Source organism: Periophthalmus magnuspinnatus, chromosome 24 (genome assembly GCF_009829125.3).
Source record: "Periophthalmus magnuspinnatus isolate fPerMag1 chromosome 24, fPerMag1.2.pri, whole genome shotgun sequence".
NCBI classification, from domain to species: domain Eukaryota; kingdom Metazoa; phylum Chordata; class Actinopteri; order Gobiiformes; family Gobiidae; genus Periophthalmus; species Periophthalmus magnuspinnatus.
The window spans coordinates 25519184-25543625 of NC_047149.1; the positions used below are offsets into that span (position 1 = coordinate 25519184).

Consider the following 24442-nt stretch of genomic DNA (forward strand, 5'->3'; position numbering starts at 1 on the left):
TATAAGTCGCACCAGAGTATAAGTCGCAGCAGCCAAAAAAATGCATAATAATGAAGAAAAACACATATTTCACGTATAAATCGCATCCGAGTATGTTTTTTTTCTTCATTATTGTGCATTTTTTGGTGCGACTTATACTCAGGTGCAATTTATACGTGAAATGCTGTTTTTTATCTTCATTATTATGGATTTTTTGTCTGCCGTGACTTATACTCTGGTGCGACTTATACATGAAATAAGTCGCACCAGCCAAAAAAAAGCATAATAATGAAGAAAAAAAGCATATTTCACGTATAAATCACATCTGAGTATGTTTTTTTTCTTCATTATTGTGCATTTTTTGGCTGGTGTGACTTATACTCAGGTGCGACTTATATGTCAACTATGTTTTCTTCATTATTATATTATTATTTTTTGGCTTTTGGCTGTTGAGACTTATACTCGGGCGAGACTTATGCTCCAGAAAATACAGCATTTCTAAGCAATAAAACCTATGTAATTACATAAAGCCATACTGTGGAATATTCTAGACCAGTGTTTCTCAAACTGCTGCCTCTAGTGGTACAGCAACGCCTCTGCAGTTTGATTATTTCATCGATTAATGCTTTTTTTTTGTTTTTTTTTTCCATCTTTGGGTCAACGATTCAAAGTAATACCAAATTTATATCACATAATGGAGACGAGCAAGTGGCCGAGTCCACAACAGGAAAGTTACGTAGCGGAACTTTAAGCGTACCGTTGAGTTTATTGCAGTAACATTATTATAAAAGTAAAAGGCACAGTAGTTATTTCTGAGATGAAGTTCCAGCATTCAAGTGTGAGGGCCGTGCATAGACCGCAGTAGTGTTCAAAACAATAGACTCGCGACTTATTCTATATCCACGTCCAACTCGCTTTCCAAGTCGATCCAGGACCGTTTTTTTGCGCTCGGAAAATCCTTCCCCAACAAACCGCGGGTTAAAGGGCGCGACCCGTTCACGTGTACACTGCTTATGTCAATGTCCCACTCCTCCTCTTCCTTCTTCACTTCCAGATACGGGCAGCGTTCCAATTCAACCCGAGGACTTAACATCAAACCGCGTCTGCTTTTCGGAGGCCGTCCCCTGCCTCTTTTCGCCGGTTGCGGACTGGAAATTCCCGCCGCTGCCCTTTTGTTCGTCGGCGATGGAGTCGTTTGCAAGTTTGTCGGCGAGTAATCGGGATCTTCTTTTATTTCTAGTTTTGAATTCGGGGTCCGGGCGTCATCCGGGAATGGGTGTTTCCGTGGACGACCTCTTCTGCGTTTAACCGGAGACGAGGCGATGGTTTGCGGTTTGTGAAATAGTTTTGGGGGGATTGGGAATTCCTTGGGTCGATTCGCTGGTGTTGGGTAGGTTCTTGGTTGGTGGAAAGGCGTCAGCTTAGTTTTAGTCGTAGTAGTTGTAGCAGAAGGAGGTGAGGTAGGTAAGGTTTGGTTTGAGACGGTCTTATTGAGGTACCCGATGTTTGCCAAAGGAGATTTAAAAATATACGGTTGTGGCGGAGCCGGTCGAGGCTGCTGAGGGTCTAAGGAAGTTGGTTGTTGAACGAGAACAGCCGGAGTTTCGCCGTCTTGCGCTGGTGCAGATCCTTGTTCCAACGGTTTTAGGAAAATGGTGGGTCTCTGCTCGCTGTTCGGGGCGAGGGTGAGTGTGTAGTAGGTCTGAGGAGCTGCAAAGAACAAAAAAAACCGAGAGATTAAGACAACAGCGTCTTCTGTTTTTAATGTCTTTTTTTTTTTTGCACTGTAGCACTTTGAGATTTGTTGTTCAAATGTAAAGTGCGTTATAAATAAAATGTATTATTATTATTATTATTATTATTATTATTATTAACGTGCATTGTGTCGTGCGTCCTGATTGGCTGTTGGACTGTAGACCATTGTCCATCAGTCTCCTCCGTGAAAAAAGGGGAATTAAATTTTAAACCTAAACTTAAAAAAAAAAAAAAAATCTAAAAATTCTAAAAAAAATTCAAAAAAAAAAATAAAAATAAAAAATAAAAAATAAAAAAACAAAATAACAAAAAAAAAAAAAAAAAAAAAACCTGAACAGGATCGTGTAGAGGATTAATACGAACATTTAAGACCAAAATGAGTCTGACAGCAGCAGGTCACAGAGAGGACACAGTTTTTCAATAGAAAGTGAATTGGAGCCAGAGTCGATGGAGCAGGAAGTGCGCACATGATCACTTCCTGTTTTGGTTACATATTGCACCTTTAGCAGTTCACACATGGATGAAAATGAGCAGCACGTCTTTGAATGATAGATTAACTTTCTCTGTTATTTCCATAATTTTAACAAAAAAAAAAAACTTAATTTTTTTAAACGTACCTGGCTTCATGGACGAGGGGAGAATTATTCGACCGTCTTTGGACCGAATCAGAGGAAGAGTGAGCGTTTGTGGTTTGTTTGGTTTGTTTCTCGTCTTTGTCCTTTTAGATTTGGACACCGTTGGCATAGTAACTGAAGACGTGGGCACTTCTACTGTCGCGATGCCCAGCGCCTTCTCCTGTTCGGCGCGGCTCCGTCTCGCCGCCTGGTGGCAGAACTTGGCGTTGTGGATGATCGGTTTCAGTTTGGTCAGAAGCTCTTGTAGGAAGTTCTTGGCTGTGGCTTGGATTTGCTCCGACGCTTTTCTCTGGGCCTCGGATGGTTCGGGTTTGGCTGGTTCTTCAGTTTCAGACGGAGACTGAGGCGACAGATGAGAACGAGGAATTATGAGAACAATTATGAAAATGAAAACGACAAATGATTTAACATTCGCCAACTCCTTTGACCATTCACACATTTTGTTATGTTATTGATTTGGCTGTTAAAGTTCAAATCTAAACCAGGACTAAACCAGGGCCAAACCAAGGCCAAACCAGGGCTAAATCTGGACTAAACCGGGGCCAAACCAGGACTAAACCGGGGCCAAACCAGGACTAAACCAGGGCCAAACCAAGGCCAAACCAGGGCCAAACCAGGACTAAACCAGGACTAAACCAGAGCTAAATCTGGACTAAAGTACGAATAAACCAGGACTAAACCAGGGCCGAACCAAGGCCAAACCAGGGCTAAATCTGGACTAAACCGGGGCCAAACCAGGACTAAACCGGGGCCAAACCAGGACTGAACCGGGGCCAAACCAGGACCGAACCGGGGCCAAATCTGGACTAAACCGCGAATAAACCAGGACCAAACCGGGACCAAACCGGGACCAAACTAGGGCTAAACCAGGACTAAACATGGGGAATCAGCGACTGAAAGGTTTTTAATTCCGTCTTTTCTTTTAATGTTCACTTTATCAAGATTATTTATGTTTTAATTTGTTCTGTTGTGATTTTAATGTCTTTCTTATTCTGTAAAACACTTAATTATTTTGTGGACCAATTACAAATAAATCTGGTTTGCCTTGCTTAAATTAATTATTAATTATAAAATGAATTATTGATTGTTTAATAATTAATTCTACTGAACAAAAAGGTTGTGTTTTTAAATATAAAAATATGCATGTGATTCAGTATTTTTGGGACACATATGATTTAAATAAAACATATACATTGTTAGCCCAATAATGTTTTTTTTTTTGTTCAGAATCACTCATCTGTTCTGTTAGAAATAATCTGGACTTTTGCCTGATGACAAAACGCTGCTGCTCCACTGTAAATAAATAATAACGCTTATTTTGTGCAGGAGTTTTTTTTCATTTTTGATTTTTTGAGCATTACACACGCTCTCGCCAACGCACCGGGCTTCAGAAACATCATGTGCGAAACGTCTTTATCTTAAGAAAACATTGAATAAACAACACAACACAAAAAAATGTACTTTAAAAAAATAATAAATAAGTACGCCCTGTAAATTATTCAGTACAAAAATGAAATTAACTGAATTCTGAATAAACGAAATGCATACAAAAAAAAAATGATCTTGCTTCAATATTTATAAAAGTAAAAGATAAATTCAAATCTGTAACCGTCCTATGGGTCAGACCTGGACGACAGAGATTACACAGACATGATTAGTGTAAAAATACTCAAACGGTGGACTTAATATTCATGGTGATAGTGTAATAATCCCCCCGTGTGCTCCTGATCACACAAAGCCTCTGCGCTCGTACCTCCAGGGTGACGGGCCTGAGCAGGGGGGTCGTCTCTGGTCTGCTCGAGGGGCTTATGGCCTGGATCATGGCGGCGTTGGACTGGAGCAGGTTCGAGTACGGAGAGTCCGACGTCATCAGCTCCTTCTGTCTCTGCTTTTCACAAACGTCAAGCAGCCGCTCCAGGATGGTCTCCTCTGTCTGACCTAAAACACGACAAAAACACAAGTAAAATGTTTAATCAGAGCGTTAAAAGTCCTGTGCCTGATTTTTTCCAACATATATTTGAGCGTATTTGGTATTTTGACCTCAAGAGCTACTTATACAATATAAATCTGCGTCTAACTAGAAAACATTATATTTTTAATCAGGAAGTGCACGTCCTGTGTTACACAAAACTGACTCTTGTTGCTTTAACCTCCTAAGACCCGAGTTCCTGCCTAACTTTATTAATTTCTCTTTGTTATTTAGGCTGAATGGACCTGATGAGTAAAAACAAAGAATTATATTTTTACATTACGGTGTCCACGTATGAGGACATTGGTTCTACATTTTAATCATTTTAATAAAACATTGGAGTAATGATTTGCAAAAAACTATTAAGATCCTGAACACAGCAACATTTGTCCTGAGTAAAAACAGTTGTGCGTCAAACAGTTGTGGCTCATTTGAAGTGTTGCTGGTGCAGGAAGACGTATGCCTTTACAAAAACAAAAAAAAAAGATTCTGAACATTCAAAACTCTTAAGAACAGAAACAGTGCAATGCAAAAATGTTTTAAATATTTTTCTTATTCAAATTTGCATTGTGGCTTAGACAACCCAAAATGTGTTGGTCCTAGGAGGTTAAATCATGTTCTAACGCTGTTCCCTCCTCATAAACAAACCTGGAGTTGTGTTTTGCTTCATTCACACATGTTTGAGTCACTTTATTATTAATCTGTTACATCTCCAAAGCTCAAAATGCTCTGTTCCACCTTGTGATGTCATCAAGTGGTAGTTTAAGTTAACAGCTCCTTTTACCTTTAGTTCAGTAGTAGATTGGCAATAATTCCAGGACAGAAATGATCCAAATGATTCTAGAAATGAAGGTGTGTGGAGTTTAAAAACACAGTGGAGCACTTCCTGTATCACCACTTGATGACATCACAAGGTGGAACAGAGTGATTCCAGTTTGAGAGAAGAACCTAAATATGCAGAAAGAACATTATAGCATAACCGTATTATATATTTAAAAAAAAAATCAAAATAACTAAAAAAAAAAAAAAAAAAGAACCCCAGGATCATGTAGAGGGTTAATACGAACATTTAAGACTAAAATGTCCAGTCTCACAGCAGCAGAGACAGAGAGAGGGGACAGTTAAAAAAAATAAAAAATTAATTAATAAAAAAAAAACACCCTCAAAATAACAAAAAGAAATTATAATAAAAATAAAAAAAAACCCTCAAAATAACAAAAAAAACACAACTCAAAATAACAAAAATAAAAAAAACAAAAAAAAACTTCAAAAAAATTATAATAAAAATAAACAAAAACCCATCAAAATAAAAATATATATTAAAAAAACTCAAAATAACTAAAAAAAAAACAAACAAAAAAAAACAAACCTCAAAACAACTAAAAGAAATTATAATTTAAAAAAAAAACTCAAAATAACAAAAAAACAACAAGTCAAAATAACAAAAAATAAGAAAACAAAAAAAAAACCTTCAAAAAAATTATAATAAAAATAACAAACAAAAAACAATCAAAATAAAAATATATATTAAAAACCTCAAAATAACTAAAAAAAATAAACCAAAAAAACCCTCAAAACAACTAAAAGAAATGATAAAAATAACATGGGCCCTTTAACACGAGCCAAACAGGACATCTCGGTGTTTTATTGTTCTTTTTTCCTACGTATGGTGTCATCACAAACAAATATACAGATGACTTTTATGTGAAGGACTCGGTTCAGCTCCAGTCGTTTTAAATGTTCTGTATATAAATAACCTTGAACTGATGTGAATTGTGTTTTAAAGGGACCGACCCGACATGATGGAGATCTTCTGCACATAAACCTTCTTCATCCGACTCAGCAGTTTCTTCTCCTCCTGCAAAAACTCAGAGCGATCCGTGAGGGCCTTGATTTCTTTTATCGCCTGAAACGGAAAATACATTCAGAATATTCAAGGTTTGTCTTAAAAAAAAAACGTTCAAATAGTTCCTCAGACATATCTACTTTTAAAAATAGAAAAGTACAACTGAAACCAACACCGTATTCCTGCCATATTTGAATTATTGTGTAGAAATTTGGGGTAATATCTATAAAATCTAATATAAAATCAGTTTTTCTACTCCACCAAGCAGACGATCTAAATCCTAACGACCTTCTTTTGAACTATTCTAACAACAACAATCCAACAAATCCTATTTTTGTTAAGTTAAAACTAGTAAAATTGTCCGATCCTGTTGATCTGAGCCGTACTGATGTATAAAGCAGAAAATCATAAGCTCCTTTTACAGATGTTATTTAAACAAAGAGTCAATATCATAAACGATAAACGGTAAATAAAAAAAAAAGTAAGACTAGAACCAGTAAAAAAAACATCATTGTGCTTCAGTTCGAGGGGTTAATGTGTGAAACGACCTGGATGATGAATTAAAAAGCTTCTAAAAAAGGAGGAAAAACATGACTTTTTGAAAATGACAGGACTCAGGACTGATCCATGTGACTGTCGCGGTTTGTAGTTTTTCTTTTGTTACATTCATTACAGTCATTTGTTGTAGAACTGATGCTGCTTTTCTTTTAATTCTTGTGCGTTATTAGTCAATTTTACTTCAGTCTAAACCACGTGTGTCAAACTCAAGGCCCGCGAGCCAAATGTGGCCCTCCACGTCATTTTATGTGGCCATCGACAGGATAAATTAAAAGGTCTGATGGTCTTAAAATCTCAGTTTATCAGGAGATACACAGTTAGTCATATTTTTACATCGAGGCAAATGCATATACAATATTTATAACGTGAATAAGTAATAAATACAGAAACAGTTAATTAACAAGTTATAAAATTAGTTAGATTTATTTTACATTTGCCTTTTTGCTGATGTGTGTTCAGTCATGATAAAAATGTTACGTACAAACTTATACGAGTTGAATAATGTTTGATTCTGAATGTAATGACCGAATAAAATACGACTTACTAAATCAAAGCTAGACTGTCAATCAAACCTGTTGCTAACGCTAACGGGAGCGACCTCGGGGGAAAGAAGGCGCCTGATTTGTCTGTTATTAATGTTCATATCTTGATTTACAGACACAATAGTGAAATTAAAACTGCAAGCAGTGATAAAGGCCCTCGCCACCCCTTGCGACCGCGGGGTACACGCCACCGCGGAGATCCTGCCTTTCGTTCCTGCTTACATCGCCCCTCCCCCCAAAATCAGCAACTGAGTAATACTACTCCATTCATTCCAATGAGAGCATTTATGACATTGTCACGCCTGAACGGTTGGAAATAGAGGTATGTCTTTGTTGGCTTTTTTATTCAGTATGATGAGAGGAATATGTGTACCAAATTTTAATGGTCTATGACACAGTAAATATTTTTCATCCCAGTTAACCAAAACCCATGTATTTCAATGAGAAATGTCAGACATTGCCATGGCAACACCTTTGAAATTAGAGGTATGTTCTTATTGACTTTTTTGTTCAGGTTGCCAAGCCAAATGTCCATGCCCAATTTCAAATGTTTACGTCAAATTAATTTTTTTGGGCCGATTCAAAAGTTCAAGGGGGCGCTGTGGAGTAAAAAAAATTCTGACATATGTAAATTGTATATCATTTCATGTAGATCAAGATTTTAAACAAAATGTATATGCCGGGAAATAGGACACTGCATGTGTGAGTTATGCTCACTTTAACACTTCAAAATATTGCTTTTTTCTTTGCAGGCTGGCCACACCCATATTTTATGATGTAGAAAAGTTCCCTATAATCCCACATGGGTCTAGTTCATTTTGACCAATTTGCAAATTTTTTGAATGAAAATCTGAGGCGCAAAAAATCCAAATGTGAGAGGTAAAATTTTGAAAAAATGGGGTTCCGCCCACAATGGCCGACTTCCTGTAGGGTTTAGGGTGGGGTCATAATATAATTTTTTACTTGTCTTCACATCTTCTGTGTTTGTAACAAATTTAATTTGTCTACGATGAAAAAGGTCTCTCATTGCCGCAATGTATTTCAAATTTTGAGGTGGCAATATTGAGTCATTTTGATACATTAATTTTTTTGAACATCAAAATAATTAATTTTTCACCAATCTTGAATTTTGGGTCCAATAAAATTGACTTTTCGTTAACGTTCAGGGGGTCAAAAGTGGCTTCAAAGTCGCGACCAAAATAAGAAGAAGAAGAAGAATAATGGAAATGCATTTTCCACCCATTATTTTTCTCCTAAACCATAACAGCTACAGTCATGTGACTTTTTCACATTGTGCCCCATCACAAATAAAGCCCCTGTGAATTTTTTCACACGTCCACGACAAATCACTTGTCTTCTAAGAATTTTTGAAAATGAAATTTGAAGAGGGCGCTAGAGAGCCATTTTGTGAGAGAGTGTCTTGATTTGCATATCATTGCGTTCAGCTCACAAATGTGCATAAACACTGTATTAGCGTTTTCCCAACAAAAAATGTGTGAAAGAGAAATATTTTTTTGAAATATTCATAAATTTGCGATTTTGTTGAAAATTCACCCTGACCACACCCAAAGTCATAATCAAAGTAAAATTGATAATCTTTAATCACACATGGGTTTAGTGGGATTTGGCCAAATTTGATGTGTTTGTGATGAAAACTGTGTGAGAAAATATCCTGAATGTGAGGGTGCGTACTTTTGTCGTTCCCGGGTTTGATCCAATATGGCCGACTTCCTGTACATTTTAGGGCGGGGCCATAATATAATTTTTCTCATGTCCCAATATGTTCTATTTTGTGATGTGAGTTTCAGATTTTTAAGTTGACTTTTTTCCGAGTCGGGCTCCCATTGGCCCCATAAAATCAAAGTTTGAGGGGGCGCTGTGGAGCAATATAAAATCTGACCTGTGTAAATTGTATATCTATGTGTTCAGATCAACATTTTGAATAAAAAAGTATATTCATGCCGGGACGTAGGACACTAACTGTGTGAGTTACATGCAATTAAAAACTTTTAAAAATGGCTTTTTTCTTTGCAGGCTGGCCACACCCACATTTTATTACTTAGAAAATTCCAAAAGAGTTGCTTATAATCCCACATGGGTCTAGTTCATTTTGACAAATTTGCAAGTTTGTTTAATGAAAATCCAAGGCGCAAAAAATCCAAATGTGAGAGGTAAAATTTTGAAAAAATGAGGTTCCGCCCACAATGGCCGACTTCCTGTAGGGTTTAGGGTGGGGTCATAATATCATTTTTTACTTGTCTTGACATGTTCTATGTTTGTACCAAATTTCATTTGTCTACGATGAAAAAGGTCTCTCATTGCCGCAATGTATTTCAAATTTTGAGGTGGCGCTATTGAGTCATTTTGAGACATTAATTTTTTTGAACATCAAAATAATTAATTTTTCACCAATCTTGAATTTTGGGTCCAATAAAATTGACTTTTCGTTAACGTTCAGGGGGTCAAAAGTGGATTCAAAGTCGCGACCAAAATAAGAAGAAGAAGAAGAAGAAGAAGAATAATGGAAACGCATTTTCCACCCATTATTTTTCTCCTAAACCATAACAGCTACAGTCATGTGACTTTTTCACATTGTGCCCCATCACAAATAAGGCCCCTGTGAATTTCTTCACACGTCCACGACAAATCGCTTGTCTTCTACGAATTTTTGAAAATGAAATTTGAAGAGGGCGCTAGAGAGCCATTTTGTGAGAGAGTGCCTTGATTTGCATACCATTGCGTTCAGCTTACAAATGTGCATAAACGCTGTATTAGCGTTTTCCCAACAAAAAATGTGTGAAAGAGAAATATTTTATTGAAATATTGCAAAAATTGCGATTTTGTTGAAAATTCACCCTGACCACACCCAAAGTCATAATCAAAATGTAATTGTTAATCTTTAATCACACATGGGTTTAGAGGGATTTGGCCAAATTTGACGTGTTTGTGATGAAAACTGGGCGAGAAAATGTCCTGAATGTGAGGGTGTGCACTTTTGTCGTTCTCGGGTTTGATCCAATATGGCCGACGTCTTGTACATTTTAGGGCGGGGCCATAATATCATTTTTGTCATGTCCCGACATGTACTATTTTTTTATGTGAGTTTCGGATTTTTACGTCGACTTTTTTCCGAGTCGGGCTCCCATTGGCCCCATGAAAATCAAAGTTTGAGGTGGCGCTACCGAGTCATCTTTCGTTATTTTTTCTCGGGGTCTTTTGTGACAATTAGAGCTCGTCGAGTTCTAATTTTTGACACCACTCACTGCCATGTCGGGGCGTGTTTACTACTTGATTTTTGCCATTTTCTGGGTTTCGGACGCGGTTTTAATGAGTCCCTCGCCGGGACGGAGTCCCAGGCTCGGGCCTAATAATGGAAACGCATTTTCCACCCATTATTTTTCTCCTAAACCATAACAGCTACAGTCATGTGACTTTTTCACATTGTGCCCCATCACAAATAAGGCCCCTGTGAATTTTTTCACACGTCCACGACAAATCGCTTGTCTTCTACGAATTTTTGAAAATGAAATTTGAAGAGGGCGCTAGAGAGCCATTTTGTGAGAGAGTGCCTTGATTTGCATATCATTGCGTTCAGCTCACAAATGTGCATAAACGCTGTATTAGCGTTTTCCCAACAAAAAATGTGTGAAAGAGAAATATTTTATTGAAATATTGCAAAAATTGCGATTTTGTTGAAAATTCACCCTGACCACACCCAAAGTCATAATCAAAATGTAATTGTTAATCTTTAATCACACATGGGTTTAGAGGGATTTGGCCAAATTTGACGTGTTTGTGATGAAAACTGGGCGAGAAAATGTCCTGAATGTGAGGGTGTGCACTTTTGTCGTTCTCGGGTTTGATCCAATATGGCCGACGTCCTGTACATTTTAGGGCGGGGCCATAATATCATTTTTGTCATGTCCCGACATGTACTATTTTTTGATGTGAGTTTCGGATTTTTACGTCGACTTTTTTCCGAGTCGGGCTCCCATTGGCCCCATGAAAATCAAAGTTTGAGGTGGCGCTACCGAGTCATCTTTCGTTATTTTTTCTCGGGGTCTTTTGTGACAATTAGAGCTCGTCGAGTTCTAATTTTTGACACCACTCACTGCCATGTCGGGGCGTGTTTACTACTTGATTTTTGCCATTTTCTGGGTTTCAGACGCGGTTTTAATGAGTCCCTCGCCGGGACGGAGTCCCAGGCTCGGGCCTAATAATGGAAACACATTTTCCACCCATTATTTTTCTCCTAAACCATAACAGCTACAGTCATGTGACTTTCTCACATTGTGCCCCATCACAAATAAGGCCCCTGTGAATTTTTCCACAAGTCCACAACAAAGCGATTGTCTTCGACGAATTTTTGAATATAAAATTTGAAGAGGGCGCTAGAGAGCCATTTTGTCAGAGAGTGTCTTGATTTGCATATCATTGCGTTCAGCTCACAAATGTGCATAAACGCTGTATTAGCGTTTTCCCAACAAAAAATGTGTGAAAGAGAAATATTTTTTTGAAATATTCATAAATTTGCGATTTTGTTGAAAATTCACCCTGACCACACCCAAAGTCATAATCAAAGTAAAATTGATAATCTTTAATCACACATGGGTTTAGTGGGATTTGGCCAAATTTGAAGTGTTTGTGATGAAAACTGTGCGAGAAAATATCCTGAATGTGAGGGTGCGTACTTTTGTCGTTCCCGGGTTTGATCCAATATGGCCGACTTCCTGTACATTTTAGGGCGGGGCCATAATATCATTTTTGTCATGTCCCAATATGTTCTATTTTTTGATGTGAGTTTCAGATTTTTAAGTTGCCTTTTTTCCGAGTTGGGCTCCCATTGGCCCCATAAAATCAAAGTTTGAGGGGGCGCTGTGGAGCAATATAAAATCTGACCTGTGTAAATTGTATATCTATGTGTTCAGATCAACATTTTGAATAAAAAAGTATATTCATGCCGGGACGTAGGACACTAACTGTGTGAGTTACATGCAATTAAAAACTTTTAAAAATGGCTTTTTTCTTTGCAGGCTGGCCACACCCACATTTTATTACTTAGAAAATTCCAAAAGAGTTGCTTATAATCCCACATGAGTCTAGTTCATTTTGACAAATTTGCAAGTTTGTTTAATGAAAATCCAAGGCGCAAAAAATCCAAATGTGAGAGGTAAAATTTTGAAAAAATGAGGTTCCGCCCACAATGGCCGACTTCCTGTAGGGTTTAGGGTGGGGTCATAATATAATTTTTTACTTGTCTTGACATGTTCTATGTTTGTACCAAATTTCATTTGTCTACGATGAAAAAGGTCTCTCATTGCCGCAATGTATTTCAAATTTTGAGGTGGCGCTATTGAGTCATTTTGATACATTAATTTTTTTGAACATCAAAATAATTAATTTTTCACCAATCTTGAATTTTGGGTCCAATAAAATTGACTTTTCGTTAACGTTCAGGGGGTCAAAAGTGGATTCAAAGTCGCGACCAAAATAAGAAGAAGAAGAAGAAGAATAATAATAATGGAAACGCATTTTCCACCCATTATTTTTCTCCTAAACCATAACAGCTACAGTCATGTGACTTTTTCACATTGTGCCCCATCACAAATAAGGCCCCTGTGAATTTTTTCACACGTCCACGACAAATCGCTTGTCTTCTACGAATTTTTGAAAATGAAATTTGAAGAGGGCGCTAGAGAGCCATTTTGTGAGAGAGTGCCTTGATTTGCATACCATTGCGTTCAGCTTACAAATGTGCATAAACGCTGTATTAGCGTTTTCCCAACAAAAAATGTGTGAAAGAGAAATATTTTATTGAAATATTGCAAAAATTGCGATTTTGTTGAAAATTCACCCTGACCACACCCAAAGTCATAATCAAAATGTAATTGTTAATCTTTAATCACACATGGGTTTAGAGGGATTTGGCCAAATTTGACGTGTTTGTGATGAAAACTGGGCGAGAAAATGTCCTGAATGTGAGGGTGTGCACTTTTGTCGTTCTCGGGTTTGATCCAATATGGCCGACGTCCTGTACATTTTAGGGCGGGGCCATAATATCATTTTTGTCATGTCCCGACATGTACTATTTTTTGATGTGAGTTTCGGATTTTTACGTCGACTTTTTTCCGAGTCGGGCTCCCATTGGCCCCATGAAAATCAAAGTTTGAGGTGGCGCTACCGAGTCATCTTTCGTTATTTTTTCTCGGGGTCTTTTGTGACAATTAGAGCTCGTTGAGTTCTAATTTTTGACACCACTCACTGCCATGTCGGGGCGTGTTTACTACTTGATTTTTGCCATTTTCTGGGTTTCGGACGCGGTTTTAATGAGTCCCTCGCCGGGACGGAGTCCCAGGCTCGGGCCTAATAAAAAAACCCAGGATCATGTAGAGGGTTAATACGAACATTTAAGACCAAAATGACGAGTCTGAAGCAGCAGAGACAGAGAGAGGGGACAGTTTTTCAATAAAAAGTGAATTGAAGCCAGAGTCGATGGAGCAGGAAGTGCGCACATGATCACTTCCTGTTTGGAACGCGGCAGCTAGCGGGTTAACTATGTCCATTTATAAAAACAGTCTACAGTTTTATTTGTTTTTAGCCTAAAATCTAAAAACATACGGAACCAATCTAAGCTCAAATCGAGTTAAAAACGCACTGTGTAACTTTTCTGGTAGAACGCCCGTCGCCTGCTTGTCGTCATGGAGATGTTATTGCTTTGCCTTGAATGTTCCACAGTAAATCCAGGCTCCAAACGGTTCTGTGCATGAGACCGAAAGGGGTTTATTCTGCACTTTTCTTCTATTTTAATGTTAATTTATGATGATTATTTACGTTTATATTTGTTGTATTGTGTTTTAATGTCACTTTATGGACCAATTGTGCTGTACAAATGAACTCGTCTTGCGTCGCCAACTCAATATAAACACGGTATATATTTATTTTTTAAGCATTATGAGACAAAGGTGGAGCACTGACCAGAGTGAGCAGGTGGAGTTTGGGGCTGGCGACGACGCTGGACGGCTCCAGGAGACTCTGGAGGTTGTCGAAAAGCTCCCTGTGTTCGTTACGTCTCTGCTGCTCTGTGCATCTTTTCTCCTCTTTCCGGGTGTCGTCCTGTAAAACAAAAAGATAAGACTTAAATTAGCGGCATGAATTAAATCAGACCAGAGATTTATTCGTGTTCTAGTCGTTTCTTCTCGTTGACGCTCCTGAAGTTGTATTTGGACTGATTCATATTTGAGTTTAATCGACTATTTTCAAGACGCCATTTTGTCGATTTACCCCCGTTTTCACCTCCACCTGTGACGTCCGCACTTCCTTCTCCAGTTTTATTTTCTTAATCGTTGATACTCGTAGGATTCGGCAGCGTCGCGTCGTCATTTTGGTACAAATGAAAAAAAAAAGTGCTGCTCTAGTGTGACGTGCGTCTGTCCACAGGGGGCGCTACAGCATGCGGCGCTTTAGTGTGATGACGTTTACGGCGATGTCAGCTCCTATTGGACACCACAGTTTTCTAACGCGGAAGTCAGCGGATTTGTTTCTTTTATGAAGTGGTTTTAGATGAATATTGTGATTTAAAATGTGTAAATTATAACAAAAACATCCAGAGATGAGAACCATAGAGACTCAAGCACAATAGGGCTGGTTTAAAGGAGACATCCATCCATTTTCTTCCACTTTACCCGAGGCCGGAGTCTAAACAGGGACTCCCAGACGTTTTCCCTCATTATTAACACACTCAGGCTCAAGAGCTGAAAAAAAAAAAAAATGCATTTTCACTCATCACCTACCCCCACCCCTGGCTCTGTAAGTGTGATAGTTTCACAAAAATATTTATATAAATCATAGACCGTATAAAGAAGTGGACTAAGTGAGTGCGACGTCACCCACAGCGTTCATAGCAACCAAAGAGCCAATCAGGACGGAGGGTTGGAAAGACGAGACTCCTTTTTCAACCACACCGCTGGTTTAGCAGGGAGCGAGCGCTTAGCAACGCTGTCAATCAAACCTGTTGCTAACGCTAACAGGAGCGACCTCGGGGAAAGAAGGCGCCGGATTTGTCTTTAATGTTCATATCTTGATTTACAGACACAATAGTGAAATAAAAACCCCAGGATCATGTAGAGGGTTAATACGAACATTTAAGACCAAAATGAGTCTGAAGCAGCAGAGACAGAGAGAGGGGACAGTTAAAAAAAACAAACAAAAACAAACCTCAAAATAACTAAAAAAAAAACCTAAAAAAAACCCTCAAAACAACTAAAATAAATAATAAAAATAACCAAAAAAAACCCTCAAAATTAAAAAAAAAAAAGAAAAAAACCCACAATTTTTTTTACTAAAAATAACAAACAAAAACCCCTCAAAATAAAAACATATATTTAAAAAACTCAAAATAACTAAAAAAAATAAACAAAAAAACCCCCTCAAAATAACAAAAAAAGCACAACTCAAAAAAATAAATAAAATAAAATCAAAATAACTAAAAAAATAAGAAAAAATAAAAATAAAAATGACAAACAAAAACCCCTCAAAATAAAAACAATATAGATTAAAAAAAAACAACAACCTCAAAATAACTAAAAAAACAAACAAAAAAAACAAACAAAAAAAACCCAGGATCATGTAGAGGGTTAATACAAACATTTAAGACCAAAATGACGAGTCTGAAGCAGCAGAGACAGAGAGAGGAGACAGTTTTTCCAATAGAAAGTGAATTGGAGCCAGAGTCAATGGAGTCAGAAGAGTGCACATGATCACTTCCTGTTTGGAAAGCGGCGGCTAGCAGGTTAGCTACGTCCATTTATATAAACAGTCTATGCACCAACCTCAGGCCTCGTGAACTGCTGTGGATTCTTCCGGGGCATAAATCTCCTGATGGGAAAAAAAAAAACACGCAAAAAATGGTCAAAATACATGACACATTACATAATTACTATTCAGTTATTATTTAAATGTTTTTACCTGAGTGGAGTTGGATCTAAACCTGCAGCGACTCGAAGTCTCTTCACCATTATCTGTTCTTCCGTTTCCAAAACTGTCTCTACATCCACTGAGATCTCCTAAAGACACAAAGAGAGGATTTATTCATTATTATAAAAATACAGGTCAAAGTTTAAAGGTTAATGTCACTATTTTCTGATGTTTCCTCGTCACAAACAGACCTGGAGTTTTGTTTTTTTGTTTCATTCACACATGTTTAACGCAAAAACAAACCTGCAGATTTCCATCTGAGTTCTTCTCTCAAACTGAAAACGCTCTGTTCCACCTTGTGATGTCATCGTGTGGCGATACAGGAAGTGCTCCACTGTGTTTTTAAACTCCACACACCTTCATTTCTAGAATCATTTGGATCATTTCAGCTTCTGGAATTATTGCCAATCTACTACTGAACTAAAGGTAAAAGGAGCTGTTCACTTGAAAACTACCACTTGATGACATCACAAGGTGGAACAGAGCGTTTTGAGCTTTGCAGATGTGACAGGCTAATAATAAAGTGTGACTCAAACATGTGAATGAAACAAAACACAACTCCAGGTCTGTTTTCTGAGGAGGAAACAACATTAGAACACGACTTAAAGCTTCAAGAGTCAGTTTTGCGTAATATTGGACCTTTATGTTCTCTCTACGTTTGTTGATATTAATTCATTTTCGTAAAAAAAACACTTACACCGTCGACGTCGATCTCTTCGTCTGAGAAATCGGAGCTTCCACCAGAGCTGAACCCGTCGGACTCGGAGCCGTCGCTGATAACCACAGACCTGCTCTTCTTAAGGGCGTTTTCCACAATCTGAGACAACAAACGGTTGGCGTGGTTCTGATCGGAAGTCGGTTTGGGAAGATGGATCAAGGTGAATCCCCCCGGAAGAGCCACCCCGGGCAGTCTGCAGGTGTCGTTTTCCGGGGGGCAGAGCCTGAAGGAGTACGTGTCCTTCTGCGACAAAAAGCTGGGTGTTTTTAGCGAGGGGGAGACGGTGATGGAGACCGGGGTCGCGCTCTGGAAGGGGCTGGATCGTTTGGGCTTCACTGGTTCTGGAGGAGGTGGAGGTGGAGGAGGAGGTGGAGGAGGTGGAGGAGGAGGCGGCATGGTGTCGACCTGGGTTGGTTGTCGAACGTCTGGTTGTGTTGTTCTGACTGTGAGAAAGAAACGCACCAATCAGGAGACAAATTAGTGAAGATGGAAGATTCAAAGACTTTAGAAAGGTCAAAAAGAAATGTTTTTTATACAGTGGTCCCTCGTTTATCGCGGGGGTCACGTTCTAAAATGAACCCACAACAGGCAAAATCTGTGAAGTATCAGCTTTATTTTTTATGTTTTTGTCTGTAAAACCCCTCACCACACACTTTATACACTTTTCTCACACAGGCGTTAACATTTTCTCACATTTCTCTCTCGTTTAAACTCTCTCAAAGTTCAAACCTTCGTAGGCGTCTTTGTCGGTGCAGAACGTTTCATCGACATTGTGGGTTTTGTCGGTGGAGAAAACAAATTGCAAACAGAGAAGAGAATGGAGGAGAAGGAAGGAAGGAAAGAAAGAAAAAAGAAGGAAAGAAAAAGAAACAAGAGAATCGAGGGGAAGGAAAGAAGGAAAGAAAAAAGAAGGGAATCGAGGGGAAGGAAGGAAAGAAATAAGAGAATTGAGGGGAAGGAAGTAAGGAAGGAAAGAAGGAAAAAAAGAAGGAAAGGAAAAGAAAGAGTCAAGGGGAAGGAAGGAAAAAGGAAGAGAATTGAGGGGAAGGAAGTAAGGAAAGAAAGAAGAGAATCGAGGGAAGGAAGGAAGGAAGGAAAGAAAGAAGGAAATAAAGAAGTAAAGAAAAAGAAGAGAGTCGAGGGGAAGGAAGGAAAGAAGAGGAGAATGGAGGAGAAGGAAGGAAGGAAAGAAAGAAAAAAGAAGGAAAGAAAAAAGAAGAGAGTCGAGGGGAAGGAAGGAAGGAAGGAAGGAAAGAAGGAAAAAAGGAAAGAAAAAGAAACAAGAGAATCGAGGGGAAGGAAAGAAGGAAAAAGAAGGAAAGAAAGAAAGAAGAGAATCGAGGGGAAGGAAAGAAGGAAGCAAGGAAGGAAAGAAAGACAAAAAAGAAAAGAGTATCGAGGGGAAGTAAGGAAGAAAGAAGAGAATCGAGGGGAAGGAAGGAAGGAAAGAAAGAAAAAAGGAAGAGAATCGAGGGGAAGAAAGGAAGGAACGAAAGAAGGAAGGAAGGAAAGAAAGAAAAACAAATGGTTCGATGAAGGAAACCACTAGGAAAGGAGCGAACTAGGAAGAAAAGAAGAAAAAGAAACAAAGATAAAAGCCTGGGATGGAGGATGAAAGACAGAAAGAAGAAAAGAAAGAATAATGGATAAAGAAAGAAAGGAAGGAATAAAACCAGAATGGTAGAATGAAGGAAAGAATTATGAAAAGAGGGATGTGGAAAGGAAAGAACAGAAAGAAAGGAAAAGAAAAAGAATTTTCTCACATTTCTCTCTTGTTTAAACTCTCTCAAAGTTCAAACCTTCGTAGGCGTCTTTGTCGGTGCGGAACGTTTCATCGACATTGTGGGTTTTGTCGGGGAGAAAACAAATTGCAAACGTACAGCACTTCAGAGTCACACTGAGATCCAACGTTTATGTAAATTTGTCTGAACACATTCTGTACTGGACAGGAGACACGGCACGGAGGAGACTGATGGACAATGGTCTACAGTCCAACAGCCAATCAGGACGCACGACACAATGGTCTACAGTCCAACAGCCAATCAGGACGCACGACACAATGGTCTACAGTCCAACAGCCAATCAGGACGCACGACACAATGGTCTACAGTCCAACAGCCAATCAGGACGCACAACACAATGGTCTACAGTCCAACAGCCAATCAGGACGCACGACACAATGGTCTACAGTCCAACAGCCAATCAGGACGCACGACACAATGGTCTACAGTCCAACAGCCAATCAGGACGCACGACACAATGGTCTACAGTCCAACAGCCAATCAGGACGCACGACACAATGGTCTACAGTCTACAAACAACACTTTTTCACCGTTATTGGTCGTTTACTCTTTAGGGGGCAGTATAAAGGAAGCGGAAGGTCCTGTCCTCGTTCGGCAGGAAGGTCAGAGGAACTGAAACGTCGCACTAATAAAAGTGACGCGAGTGTGAGACGGTATTTTAAGCAATTCCTTGAAGTATTCGCCCTTCGCTTTGTCGACGGCGCCGCAAACCCTCTGCGTTCTGTCTACGATCTCCTTAACGAAGTCTCCTGGAATGGTTTTCAATAAAAAAGTGCCGTGCCAAGAACATGGAAAGACAATTCTCAAAAGCAGTGATAAAAGCAACGGGCGGCCATTTTTCAAACTCTGAAACAAGTCTGAGTTAGTTTTTTGTGCGTTTGTGTTTCGTTCAGTTTTGACGCCTTCAGTGAGAATCTGCAACGCAAATAATCACAGAAATAAAGACGAAATAAATGAGAAAGTGTGACATTTTTGGTCGGAGGAGCTTCAAAGACGACGTACAACTTAACACATGTTCATTTAAATCGTTTGCATGAGAAGAACTCTGAGAAAATGAAAACTGTATTTAAATAACAGCTGATCGATTGTTCATTGTTTTATTGTAACGTCTTTTGAAAACAATAAATATAAGTTTAAAAAAAAAAAAGATCGCACCTTCATCTCCTCCTGCCACGTTTGATTCGATGTTTTAAGCAAGTTTTATTTATTTATTTATTTTAATTAGGACAGTGAATATTAATCAACATGTCAGCAAACAGCATCAACGTAAATCTGCCGGGAATTAGCGCGATAGCGAGTTTACGTCCGTCGTCCTAAGGCAGGTCAGAAACAGAACATTTAGAGCAGAGACGTCAAACTCAATTTCACTGACGGCCGCATCAGCAAAATGGTTCGTCTCAAATTTGCAAAAGATATAAAAAAATATGTCGGTGTAACTGCGTAACTCCTGATAAACTGACATTTTAAATCTGCCTCGTCACGGGCCGCATAAAATGACATGGCGGGCCGCATTTTGCCCCCGGGCCTTGAGTTTGACGCGTGTGATTTAGAGAAACGCACAGACGAGACAAAAGTGAACCACAACAGACCATTCTCTAACGTTACTTTTCTCATTTTGTTCACTTTGTAGTCGCCATTTTAACATTTTAGTCAAAACTGAATGAGCTAAGAAAGTGAGGGAGTGAGGGTGGTGCATTGGGGCCCCCAGGAGCCCCCCTTCCCGGCGCCGCCCCTGAGCGCAGATAAAACGCTTCACTTTTAAACCTCCGCTCTTCTTCTTTCTTCACAAACTGCCACTCCGCTGATGTAAAACTGTGCTTAAATATTTAACAAAGCTGCGATCCCGCCGAAAGGGAGACGGTCTAAAATAGGACGACTTACGCACTTAAGATCAGCGTTCCCGGGGCCCTCGCGTTTCCCCGGCGCCGTCACCGAGGAAACGAAAGTGCTGATCCTCGGAATCTTTGGACGTTTACTCGCACCTAAGCCTTCCCCCCGCACATTCCCAGTCAATTTTACGAGGTTCTGTTACGCCGAACTGATCAAAACGCAAAAGAATCATACAAGGAAAAGCCAAAAATGTTACGAAATTTATCAAAAATTCTCGTTATTTTGAAGGAAAAAAAAATCTACCTGTGGACATGAGACGTATTGAGATTATCAAGGCCAAAATTATTGAGATTAACAATTATATCACAATAATTACTGAAGTTTCTGACAGTTTAAAAATCTTCTGGACATGAATATTATTATAATTTTAATATTATGTAAAGGTTGCATATTTAAAACTGCTGTTACACTGTTGTATTTTTGTTATAAGTGAAAACAAAAGTGATCTAGAAGCAATCGTCAGGGGAAAAGTAGGTTTGTTCTGCACATTTTGACGACGTAATAGTAAAAGAAAATTTTAATTCTGTCCAATAAAAATGTCTTTGTCCAGTTAAGTCTCTGCTCGTCCAAGTCTCGTCTTCGGTTCTGGTCAGATTCCTGCTGGACACGGACTTATATCTGTCTGAAGGAGGCGCTAACGACACTGAAGCTAACGACACTGAAGCTAACGACACTGAAGCTAACGACACTGAAGCTAACACACCCGTTTGTTTACAGTTTGTGCTTGTTCGTTAGGTCTAATGAGCTACACTAAGCGTGAACTGTGCCCGAGTTATGTTTAGTATAATTATTCAGGCTCCTAATGATGCTCGCACACATTAGCATACCGGCTAGCACTACTGTTCTCCTAGTTTAAGTCTGAGGATGGAGTTAAAAATAGGAGGTGGATGGTCTTTCCTAACAAAAATTGCTTCTTTAACTCGCCTCTCAAACCGTTTCTTTTCTTCGACAAAGAGGCTGACGTTGGCCGATTCACTAAAGCGCAAAATCTTTGAAAACAGGATGAAAACAAGGACTTTACAATGAAAAACTTCACTTCACTCAGCGGAGTAGACCACGTTAATTTGTTCGTGTCTCGGGGTTTTTGTCATTTGGGTGAACTAGTTTCTGTCTTAAAATGTTGGTAGATTTGAAATAGACCGGAATTTCATATCGTCTGAAAATCCTGTGAAGCTTTTCCGACTCACCAGCCGTTTAAACCTTTTCTTCTAGGTTTAGTTTCCACATTAGCTTGTTCTCTCTCTCGTCCATGCTAGGCGACATTAGCTTGTTCTCTCTCTCGTCCATGCTAGGCGACATTAGCTTGTTCTCTCTCGTCCATGCTAGGCGACATTAGCTTGTTCTCTCTCTCGTCCATGCTAGGTGACATTAGCTTGTTCTCTCTCTCGTCCATGCTAGGCGACATTAGCTTGTTCTCTCTCTCGTTCATGCTAGGTGACATTAGCTTGTTCCCTCTCTCGTTCATGCTAGGTGACATTAGCTTGTTCTCTCTCTCGTTCATGCTAGGTGACATTAGCTTGTTCTCCCTCTCGTCCATGCTAGGCGACATTAGCTTGTTCTCCCTCTCGTCCATGCTAGGTGACATTAGCTTGTTCTCTCTCTCGTTCATGCTAGGTGACATTAGCTTGTTCTCCCTCTCGTTCATGCTAGGTGACATTAGTTTGTTCTCTCTCTCGTCCATGCTAGGTGACATTAGCTTATTCTCTCTCTCGTTCATGCTAGGCGACATTAGCTTATTCTCTCTCTCGTCCATGCTAGGCGACATTAGCTTATTCTCCCTCTCATCCATGCTAGGTGACATTAGCTTATTCTCTCCCTCATCCATGCTAGACGACATTAGCTTATTCTCTCCCTCATCCATGCTAGGAGACATTAGCTTATTCTCTCTCTCGTCCATGCTAGGCGACATTAGCTTATTCTCTCTCTCGTCCATGCTAGACGACATTAGCTTATTCTCTCTCTCATCCATGCTAGGAGACATTAGCTTATTCTCTCTCTCGTCCATGCTAGGCGACATTAGCTTATTCTCTCTCTCGTCCATGCTAGGCAACATTAGCTTGTTCTCTCTCTCGTTCATGCTAGGCGACATTAGCGTGTTCTCTCTCTCGTCCATGCTAGGCGACATTAGCTTGTTCTCCCTCTCTTGTTCATACTAGGCGACATTAGCTTATTCTCTCTCTCATCCATGCTAGGCGACATTAGCTTATTCTCTCTCTCGTCCATGCTAGACGACATTAGCTTATTCTCTCTCTCATCCATGCTAGGAGACATTAGCTTATTCTCTCTCTCGTCCATGCTAGGCAACATTAGCTTGTTCTCTCTCTCGTCCATGCTAGACGACATTAGCTTATTCTCTCTCTCATCCATGCTAGGAGACATTAGCTTATTCTCTCTCTCGTCCATGCTAGGCAACATTAGCTTGTTCTCTCTCTCGTCCATGCTAGGCGACATTAGCTTGTTCTTTCTTAAAATTGTGTCCTATTTTTTTAAACTCTTAGATTTAACAAAAGCCATTTTTTTGGACATCCATAAGCAGAGACGGCTTTTCCAACGTTTTGTTCCTCTTTTACACAATCAGGATAATCGGCAACAAAGATAATCGTCTTTACGTCACCGGGGGAAAGTAAAACATCCCATGAACGATTACCGTCTACCCTTTTTACCACGATCTACCCACCTGCGGGTCGTATCGGTCTCGCGGGAACCTTCAGTTGAAGCGACGACAGCATCTGAGGCACGAGCGGCCTCTTCTGGACCGCAGGGGGCGCCGTGGGGTGAGGGGTGGTCTGAGGGACAGGGGCTGGGGTAGGTTTAGGAGCAGGATGTGTGGCAGGTTTAGTAGGAGTAGGACTGGTGGGTTTCTTGTAGAGGTTACTGGTCCCGCCCAATCGACCGGTGACGAACGCTGCGACGCGATTGGCCGGATGCAGAGAGCCCATCCTGCCCAACATCAGCCGGGCGTGACTGTAGAACTTTCTATTGACCTGTTGAAGACACGTAAAAGGTCGAAAAAAAAAATTTAGTACCACATTTTCTGGACGATAAGTGGCGTTTTTTTTCACAGTTTGTCCAGGGGTGAGACTTATATGTGAAATTATTCAAATATATACAGAGATGTTACATTAGAGTCTATTTTTAGTTTATTTTTAAGTCTATTTTTTATTTTTATTTTAAGCTATTATCTATTATCTTGTTTTATTGCATGTTAGCATTTTCCTACTGTTTTTGAACTGTGCGGTGCAACACTGGAATTTCCAAATGTGGGACTAATAAAGGCAGATCTTATATAATTTCACATCTCCAGAGTAAACTTGTTGCTTGTTTTTATTCTTTATTTATCTGATTAACTGTTAATATCTTACGTTAACAAACCAGACACGTGTTCAGTTCTGTCTGTGCTTCATGGAGCTGAATAAATATAAATGTGTTACGTTAGCGTGACGTACTGATATTCAGCCTGTTGTTCCACATTTTATTATTATTATTATAACTTCTCTTTAAAGATAAAACGCGTGTTCTTGGTCACGGATTTTGTCAAATAAATTCCCCCAAAAATGCGACTTACATGTTTTTTTGTCTTCATTATTATGTCATTTTTTTGCTGGTGCGGCTTATACTCTAGAAATTCAGAAAGCGGTGCCATTATTAAACCATCGAAAGCCCCTCCTACTTTTTTCATTCGTACCAAAAATGACGACGCGACGCTGCCCGGATCCTACGAGTATCATCGATTGAGAAAATAAAATCGAACAACGAAGTGCGTACGTCACAGCGG

At 39.4% G+C, this 24442-nt stretch overlaps 1 protein-coding gene across 1 annotated transcript in view; it reads right to left on the reverse strand.

Annotated features, from left to right (window-relative positions):
- Positions 1-67: 67 nt before the first annotated feature.
- LOC117392574 (MAX gene-associated protein-like) overlaps positions 68-24442 on the reverse strand; it is a 56424-nt gene continuing 32049 nt past the window's right edge. Inside the window, exons 16-24 of the mRNA XM_033990666.2 lie at positions 23345-23651; positions 16955-17418; positions 16249-16346; positions 16113-16158; positions 14260-14397; positions 6133-6244; positions 4123-4307; positions 2352-2709; positions 68-1689 (exon numbers count right to left, since the gene is read on the reverse strand). Of these exons, the coding sequence (XP_033846557.2) occupies positions 869-1689; positions 2352-2709; positions 4123-4307; positions 6133-6244; positions 14260-14397; positions 16113-16158; positions 16249-16346; positions 16955-17418; positions 23345-23651 (2529 nt within the window). The 3' untranslated portion in view covers positions 68-868. The remainder of the gene's footprint in view (positions 1690-2351; positions 2710-4122; positions 4308-6132; positions 6245-14259; positions 14398-16112; positions 16159-16248; positions 16347-16954; positions 17419-23344; positions 23652-24442) is intronic.